At 40.6% G+C, this 10266-nt stretch overlaps 1 protein-coding gene across 1 annotated transcript in view; it reads left to right on the top strand.

The window, feature by feature from the left end:
• LOC121867322 (aminopeptidase NAALADL1-like) overlaps window positions 1-6132 on the top strand; it is a 71862-nt gene extending 65730 nt beyond the window's left edge. The window contains exon 15 of the mRNA XM_042367234.1: window positions 5988-6132. Coding sequence (XP_042223168.1) covers window positions 5988-6006 — 19 coding nt within the window. The 3' untranslated portion in view covers window positions 6007-6132. The remainder of the gene's footprint in view (window positions 1-5987) is intronic.
• The last annotated feature ends 4134 nt before the right edge of the window (window positions 6133-10266 follow it).

Genomic DNA, 10266 nt, shown 5'->3' with positions numbered 1-10266 from the left:
AAAAACAATTCATTCACTGAAATATGAGTCTCCCTTCCTTTAATCTTTGCCTCCTAACTACTACATTGTTTATACTTAGCAGCCGCTTGGTGGTGAACTAGTTCGCTCATTGGAGTGAGCTATCCTCCTCCTCCCACAGTATACATTCCTTGTCGCCTTGTATCTTACCACAATCTTTATCATGAGTTATATTTGGGATCATGGTAACTAATATGGCCTCCTTACTAAATTTAACAAAAACTTGTTTGAAACAGTTGTAGTAACACGAGCAACAGTCAGGTCATTAACCTTCGCCGCATACATTTGCTGACGATACGAAGATATTCCAGTAAGTCCAATATTATTAAGACATAAAGTAACTTCAAATGGAGTTAGTTAATGTTTAGAAGGAGTTGGATACACAATTACTGTTATCAGGGCAGCAAAAAGTTAAAGAACTTATCACATGAAGGGCAATAATGAGCGGCTTGGGGTGAAGGAGACAGGAGAAATATCTGCAAGTGGGAGTTAATGAATTTACACCTGAAGTTAATTATGAAGATGAAAATTAAGTCCTGGATACACAGACATGACGCCTTCATCTTATGTACTTAACTAAATCGGTTAAAAGGGTAAAGTTAACAAAGTGAACATATTGATTGGTCTGAACTGGCTGTCTCTTAACCATTTTTGTTTTTTGTTTTTAATGTGTCGCTTCTTTCCAGCTGTTCGGGCGGTTGGTCTATCCATTGTCTATCCAGATACAGAAAACATCAAATGGCTGTTCAAGGCCCTGGTGCGACCTCATATATTTTACACAAATAAAATATAACATTTATACAAAATAAAAGAGGACATCCACGCAAATGAAAATGTTAAAGAAGAGGGAAGATCTTGAGTGAGGAGAAGGTGGGAGACTTAGGGATAAGGAGACCCACAGGATGATGCAAGGATATACCATAGAGACTCATGACCACCACTGACAGTTCTGCACACTGTGGACATATAAAAAAAACTTTAACCGAACTAGTGATCACGTCTTCAAATATGATGACCTTCCATAAATGACTGGACAAGCCTTGGGCAGAGCAAGATATCACGCTCGACAACAGAGTCTTGAATATACTGTACACTGAAAAATCATTAATTTGCCCGCTATAATGACAAGTAACTTCAACGTCGGAGAGGCAGACGAAGAGGTAAACCCTTTCTCCAATTGAGCCGAATTAACCAAAGTAAACAAAAGCAACAAAACATACCTGGAACTTTTCGACTGTTCACTTAGATAAATTACTTCCGACACGGCCAAGTTTCTTGGAGTGCAATCAGCCGAGATGCTACTATAACTCTTGCCTATACAGTTTACTGATTTTATGTCGTGGTCGTGCCGGGCCGCCCGCCACCATCGACCCTGGGGTGGGGGAAGTGGGAGGGAAGGTAAGAGTAAGGTAGAGGGCACCAGGGGGGCAGGTGGAGCGGGGTAAGGACCCCTCGGGAGGCTTTATTATTCCTCCTTTGAGTCTCCACTTAGAGACATAACAGCTCCTTCAGACGAGCTCTCAGCTACTCGACACGGAAGTCAGGGTACATGTTTGTCACCATCACCTGGCGAGTCTGAGGTGGCTGCTCCTCGTGAAAGTTGGGAGCGGGTCCTCTCACCAGTGGTGGACGACGGAGATTCTTTCTGTGTATAAAAATCAGTTATCAGCCTTACCCGCGTTTTACCCGGACTGGTAGAACCTGGAAGTAGTCAATTGTGAGAGTAATTCATTTGTGTCCCCCATTTCAACTCGACATTGCAGTGACATCTGTTAAACTCTTGATATACAGTCCTCTCACTTGCTGCCTCAGTCTCGGTCGTTATTCTGGTTGCTCCAGCTGTCCAAATAGTGCTCACATCACAACCAGATCAAAAATATCTAAAATAAGGAAGTCTTGTATCTCTCTATGTCACAGTTGCATTTATATACTTCTCATTAATTCTCGTTGTAAAATAACTCGAAACTATTTTTAATCTATTGATGCATAATCTCTCGACAACTTTTAACGAGATAATTTTGCCGCCTTCAACAAGTCCTGACGTACTGTACCCTAAAGAGTCATGACCATCTTCAACAGCGGCCCCCTCGGCAACACCCAGCACCGCCTCGCATTGTTCTCACCTCACTAGCACAGCCTCCCTCCATCCCTTCCTCTATTCATCCCTTCCTCTATCCATCCCTTCCTCCATCCAACCCTCCCTCCCTCCCTTCCACCATCCCTCCCTCCCTCCCTCACTCCCTCCTTCCCATTTACATTACTACATTGTCTACTGCAGTACCTACACTTGCATTGCTAACCAACTCACCAGCAACACCAGTCACCATCTCTAACATCACTACCACTATCACCAGTACCATTACAACTACTGCCAGAACCATTACCGTCACCACTATCACCATTACTAACATCACCACGATCATCAACACTTTAACGCCATCATAACAACAAACCACCACTATCACCATCACTCCCATCACCACCATCATCACTACCATCACCACTAATACTACAACTACCATCACCACTAATACTACAACTACCATCACCACTAATACTACAACTACCATCACCATCACTACTACCAACACCACCATCGCCAACCACCACTAACACCACCACCACCACCACCACCATCAGCAGCAGCACCACCACCACAACTTGCATCACACCATCATCGTCACCACCACCACCACCACCACCCTTATCACCATCACCATCACCAAGACAGAGAGGAGTGGGGTAGTCGGTGTGAGGGCAGAGGGGTTGAGGTGAAAGCCAAGAGGTGCACCTTTAAGTTACTTCCCTGACACTGACCTTCAGAGACCTCGGTGTTTACATCTCCGCCCACCTCCACCACCTGTACCTCCAGCCCACCTCCACCACCTGTACCTCCAGCCCACCTCCACCACCTGTACCTTCAGCCCACCTCCACCACCTGTACCTCCACCACACACACAATACTCACCTACACCTTTACCCCTTTATGGCGATAAGTCATCATCCTCAAATTGTTCAGATGTGTGTGTTGGGGCGGTCTATTCTGGCGCTTGTAAACCATCGACTCTGTAAGCTGTATTGTAAACATCCCGCTCGCTGCATTCATTATGTATAGAACTTCATGTACAGTTGAGGACAAAAAGACTTAGGCAGGGAGAATGTGTGAGCTGCGTCTTTGTGAGCTGCATCTGTGTGAGCTGCGGTCTGTGTGAGCTGCGTCTGTGTGAGCTGCATCTGTCTCACAATTAAACTAAACAAAATTATTTGTGATGTGAAAAGTAAGTCACAGACTTTTAATCGCCACCCCTTATGTGACGGTGTCAAGTCTTCACTTACCACTACCCTCCCGTGCCCCACCTCCCTCCCTCCCTCCCTCCGCATACATATTCTGCACCGTGTGCACATATTGCTGCGTGTGCACATACACCTACGTGCACGCAAAGTGCTACGTGTGTACCTATCACTGCATGTACATCTATTAATTTTGCTGTATGTACACACATATTACTGCATGTACTCATAATGATCCAGGTGTACATACGTATATGTGTACACTCACTGCTGCGCGTACACATACTGCTGACAGTAAATATACTAAACCGTGTACACATACTCTACTGTTTGCTGTGCTGTGTTCATATACTGTGTACAGTACATACCGTATACTGTTAGCTGTGTACATAGTGTATTATGATTACATATTACAGCGTATTAGAACCCTGCAGACTTACTGCTGTGTATAAGCAGACTGCAACGTGGTCTCATATTTGCAGTGTGCACATACTGAACTGTGTACACATTTTGAAGCGTCTACACATGTTTTAGCGTGTGTAAATGCTGCAATTGTATATTACAACGTGTACAACTGTACAGACACTAAATCGTATACACATAAATAATATAGTGTGTATACATAATGTAGCGTGTACACCTACTGTAGCATATACATATACTTTAGCATGTATACAGTGTAGAGTGTACACATACTGTAGCATATGCATATACTTTAGCATGTACACATAGTGAAGTGTGTAAACATACTGTAGCATATACATAATTATACTTTAGCATGTACACATAGTGTAGTGTGTACACATACTGTAGCATATACATAATTATACTTTAGCATGCATGTATACAGTGTAGCGTGTATACATACTGTAGCGGTGATGTTCAGTAACTGGGGCTGGATTATGTAAACAATGACGATTATGAGAGAGTTTTCACCAATGAGTGGCGCCTCTATCAGAACGTAACGCTCACCTCTTGTAGAAAGTTGGCTGCCCACATCCTGGTGAAGCTAACCGTGTGTACCTCACCAAGACTCACCATCTCATCCTGGTATTATTCCTTTGTTAAATGGTGAGAATAATGAAAACTGGTGGAGGAAATGAAGAAGTTTTCACTAAAAACTGTCAGTAGACCAGAAGACGAGGTGGACGCTCTCTAAACCTGACAACTTCCTCCTGCTGAACACTTTTGAGGACGACAGTTTAAGCTATAGTCCTTTGAGGATGAGTGTTAAAGCTATAATCCTCAAAGGGTAAAGTTCATGAGAAAATATTAATTTCTGTTGCAATTATCCTCTCCGTGATGTTTCACTGTGTGTGTGTGAAGCAGAACGACCGTACACAGTTAACTAGCATGTATTTTATTCATAATAATTTCTTATGAAATATTCATGATAATTTCCCGGTCATATAAAAACTGTAATGCTAGAAGAACAAAGGTAACTGACAACAACTTCAGTCAGTGCTGATGTAACGCTCTGAATATTTTTTATAAACTTGTAATGCCCGGCTGTCTAGTCTGGCTGTCGGTGTCTCACATTCCTAGCTACACACAGGTATTTGGTCTCCTCTTCATTATTTTATGTAATATTTCCCTGGGCAAGTTAACACTGGGTTTCTCATCTGATAAAATTCTAGTGTATATGAAATTTCACAATGAATTAAGTGTATAATTCAAACGTTTCTTGCTATTATTACATTCACACCAGTGCTCCAAGGCGAAGATTTACCTTTCACTTGCTTACTTGTCAAGAAATTTCAAAAGCAAATAGTAAAAATTAATTAATGTTTTGTCGTAAAATTCTTGAACAATAACATGTTGTCTCAGCGTTTTTACCATCAACGATTAAAATGTACAGTACATAACTATGCAGTCATCTCGCTACAAGAACCAACCATTCACACTGAAAACCCGAAAGGAGCGACAGGGTTGCTCTTTGTTTTCCCCTTATGTCGTGTCTGCCTCTATTACAAAGATCTTATCATGCTCGATCCAGTTATAAAGAGCTTAAACATAATGCATATCAGATGTTATCTATACAAGGTTAGACAAAATATGGTCGACTTCCGGACACAGGCAAGGGACCTAATATATTGTACATTACGGCTTGTTCACCTTTAAGGCGGCGCGCCCACCCACCCCTAGAGGACCAGCACAATCCCTTAAGACTTAAACTATGTCAGTCGCTCTGCAAAGACACACATTGATATTAGACGTTCTACCGAGATCTACGTTGATGTCGAGCACTGCATAAAGATAAGCTTTGATTATCAGTAACATTATTCTTGATCCAGAAATCTTTGAAAACATTCCTGTTGGTGTAAGGAGCTCTATTATATTTTACACGTGAGACGAGATTTTGCCTGGCTAGTAATGTTTGGTGGCCTGGCCAGTAATTGAAAATAGTGTATCATTGGATCTAAAATATCAAGTAACCAATATGAGCTTTTCTATTAATTTTGAATGTTGCCTTTTAGAACTGAATGTGCTTAAAGAGCCTTAAACACAAAAACAATATCCAGTAAAAAGAGCTGGTTCCTAGAGCAGATTTTTTGTTTGCTTGTTGTAAATTGAATCTCTCCGTTTATCAGCAAGATTTAGCAACACATCTTATGACGTGTTGGATGAGCAGGAATGTCTGGAGCTCACAACAACCATTTTTGTTTACAATACACCAGGTGGGACTTGCAACACTGAAGATTCATGATTCTTAAGAAATCTCAAAGAAAACGCCCGGTAATAGAAAACTGTTTTGACACACACACCCAAACTAACGTATGCTTCACCAGCCTGGTCGTCTTCTCTCAACTCCACCCAACAACGTCAGCTAGAGAAGGTACAGAAAAGGGCCTGCAGAATCATGCTCGGCGCAGAATACTCCGGCTACACCAACGCTCTCTCCACCCTGGAAATGCCATCCCTCAGTGACCTCCACCACCAAGCACTGGAAAGGTTTGGCCGTAGACTACTGCACCACCCTCGCCACCTCCTGCCACCTGCAGCTCCCCACCCAACTCGCGCAGTCCGCCACTACAACAAAATTCAGTCCATAAGAGCCTGCACCGATAGATATAAGAACAGCACCATCCCATCTATTGTTAAAATAATAAACAACTCCTGATTTATGTACTGTACAGCCCTGTAAATGTATTCAATGCATATTATATCATTATGTCTAAATCTAATGTAAGTCTGTATATTTTCAGCCACCGGCTGCAACTCTATTAATAAACCGTTTATTATTATTATTATTATTATTACACACATTATAGGAACATTATAGAATCTAGTCTCATTAAACTTACCGAATCCGTCAACATGAATTTGAGTAATGGTATGTACAAACTAGATAATTTCGTAAGTAAGAAGATTTGTAACCATAAGAGAAGATTGGGTCATCTTACCCTCTGACCTGACTACCGACTGCTGCGGTGTTTTTGAAGAATAGTAGGGTCACTACCTAGTTACCTGACCATTGTGGACTTAATCTCACCCTCCTCTACTGTATATATATATATATATATATATATATATATATATATATATGCCTTGTTATGTATTTCTCCTTAGTCTGTACTCACCCCTGAAGATGTGAATTACACGAAAGCGCTTGGGAACTTCGTGGTTTCCTTTTTTCCTTGTGGTTATCAGCATATATATATATATATATATATATATATATATATATATATATATATATATATATATATATATATATATATATATATATATATATATATATAGCCGAAATAAACAGGCCTTCGTAACATTCATAAAAGGTGTAAAAATTCTTGTGTTCACTATCACTGAATCTCCATTTTCTGCAAAATTTCTTTAATAATTAACAATTAAGGTCTTATGTGTAATTTGTTACGTTGGTTGGTTGCGTTAAAAACCTAAAATTTGAACACAATTTTTTTTAATTTTAATTCGTTTTTTTTATTGGGCACCCCTCTACATCCTTGTGTAAGATAAAGCGCAGAAGCGTTTACAGCGCCCAACAGGGAAGCATGTTAAGTTCATGCTTGCCTTATGTCTCATGAGTTAAGAGCATTGAAGCCTGAATAGTCAAGGGCGTAGAAGCCTGAAGAGTCAATGGTTTATGTCTAAGCAAGTTATTGGAAGCTCCAACAAGTTCCCTGAATACGAATTCGCAACTTTCGATTTACAGCAGGTACCTACTTTGCTGCTAGGTGAACAGGGACCAAGGGGACTAGGAAGAGTGTCCAAACAACTACTTGTTCGTACATCTGTCCAGCACGCACATAGTTTAAGGTTCTTAAGTGATTTTGACGAAACTTCTGTTATATCCTCAGAGCCTGCCGAGGATTGAATGATCCAGTTCCAGTGATTGTAGGCCAAAGGTTGAAGGTACCGTGAGGGGTAAGACTTTCTGACAATAAGCGAACTATTAAGTGTAGAGGCGCCGCACTCAGCCTATAGTTTGTCAATAATCTCGCTGTTTTACTGATCGTAGCGTTCCAGTGAAGGTATTTCGTTGTCTTAATATTTCCCGAATATCTGAATTATATCTGTTTAATTCCTCATGGTGCCTCACCAAGATATTTCAACAATACATCAGTTTCATCAACTGAAGGTCGATTAAGTTCAGAGAGACCATTGTAGTGTTCAAGTGACTACTGTAGTCTGGCTCCTAACAGGCTAATTCCATGTTTTACATAAATTATCCTTCTCGCTTCCTTTTCCTGAAATATCCTCCTGGAATGAACAAATAAATGAAAATAGAACGCGAATCGTGCAATGATGAAATGTACAGCACGTTTCAAGAAGTTATCTGGGAAGATGAGCAGTAGACTTGTCTTCCGACTCTATCAGGACAGGTACTGTAGTCACTAATTTGTTGGCGTTTATCGTGACCGGAAGGAAAACATAAGAGGTGGTAATGAGCAAGTGTATCAAGTACCCTTTATATATATATACGCTAACTGTAAGCTAGTTATCACGTGTATGAAGAGGAAAGTGGTCAGAGTAAAGCGAGTATCAAGAGAAATGGAGGCTTTATATATTCCATGGACACCCTGACGTTTCACTTATGTCAAGTTTACCAGGATGTTATGTCATAGATACAGTGTATGAAATAAAAGTAGCTGGAAAAGCAGTAATTAATCTTCACACAAGGACATCACGTAAGAGAACAGTAAGAGCTAATTGGGTCCTATTGTCATGAAACAGCAGCTTCTTCCAAGGTCCTTTGTTGGTGGGGAGTTCTTTACAAGATGTACCCACAGAAACGCTGAACTTTGGTAAATATTTTTCTCCCAAGAAACACACCATCGACAGTCTGACTCCTCTCATTATTTGTAAATTCATTTTTGGAATGACGCAAAGTGTCTCGTATTCTCTTCAGTAGCAGTTGATAAAAGCACACATATGAGGTAACACTATACAGTACATCAGTTTCTGTTCGTTCATGGTGTTGATCAAGATATGATTACAACATACTGGGGCAGTGGTTGAGGCCTTTAGTGACAATTCGTGGATCATTCTCACATATAAAAGAGGTCATTCTAATGTTAACATTATGTTACACGTTAGCATGTGTAAATCATCCCTGTGTTTAATATTCTCCACACATGTTAGCAGACGTGTAAAATACTAAAACAACTACACTAGAGTTCCTACAAGTACATAAGTATGTGTGTGTATGTATGTATGTACAATATACGTTCGTATGTAACTATATATGCATGTGTATGTATCAATGTAAGAACATTTATATGTATGCATGAATGTGTGCATATATTGCTCGATGCATGTGAGCATGCAAGTTGATTATGCGTGTGGTTATGTATGTACGTATACGTGCAGGAATATGTTTCGCCGGGCAGGGGGGTAACTATGGGCAAGTTTCTTAATGCCGTTTACCTCTGTCTACCCAGCAGTAATTGGGAACCTGGATGTTAATCGATTTGTGGATAGTGTTTCGGGGTAATGGTTATCCAGTGCAGTCGGCGAGTTGTCCGGTCTTGGACTATTCCTTGACACTAGATCATGCAACACGTTAACTTAAGGTGCTGTTGTTGTGTTGGCGAGTTTCTACACCTTAAACAATTTCACGCCCAGGTGGCCCTAGGGCCGGCCATCCTCGTTACACAAGTGTAAGTATGTACGTGTGCGTATGGATGTGTGTAGGTATGTATTTGTCTATGTACGTGGGTATGTATGCATGTGTGTATTTGTATATAATTATGTCAATGTGCGTATGTAGGTATGTAATGTATGTGTAGGTACGTTTTTATGTATACATGTGTATGTATGCATGCATGCAAGTATGTGCACATGCATCTGTGAATGTGTATGTATAAATGTATGTGTATATGCATGCATGTATACGAGTACAAGTATGTGCATGCATGCGTTTGCATGCATGTACATTATGTATGTATGTATGTTTATCTATGTATGTATTTATGTACTGTATGTGTATCTATGGATGTGGCTTTGCACGTGTACTACAACTCCCCACTGGTTTCGACTAGTTACAAAACTCAACAAGCTATATTATGGTAAGTGGTTATGCCTTTTCCAACACCAATGTCCATCCAGTGAATTTGTGGGTGTGTGATGGGCAAGACATTGTTCTGCCATCAGGTGCGTTGAGGTTTACAAAATGGTTGCCGGAGCCTAGATTTAATAATATTTGTAGATGTGAAAGCATAACCACGAGGATGCCAGGTATTAAATGAGTACAGGTATTAAATGTTCAGACGAGTAAGGTGTTCAGTCAGCTTGTGTGCTTTCTGTCAAACCAACAATGCAGCTATCCCCTTATACTAGAGGCGTTTATACCAGTTCTTGACCAGAGCAGTTTTCCTCGTCTTGTGTGTTTACAGATTTCACTTTATTTAATCTTGTAATCAGGATTTTCTTTCACTTAACCAAACACCTTTCTTCCATAGACAGTTTTAGCTTCACAGGGATAACTAAAACAAATCG

The sequence above is a fragment of the Homarus americanus genome, unplaced genomic scaffold (genome assembly GCF_018991925.1).
Source record: "Homarus americanus isolate GMGI-L3 unplaced genomic scaffold, GMGI_Hamer_2.0 scaffold6317, whole genome shotgun sequence".
Lineage (NCBI taxonomy): Eukaryota > Metazoa > Arthropoda > Malacostraca > Decapoda > Nephropidae > Homarus > Homarus americanus.
The sequence above is the reverse complement of the archived record's forward strand: the minus strand, read 5'-3'. Positions and strand labels throughout refer to the sequence as shown.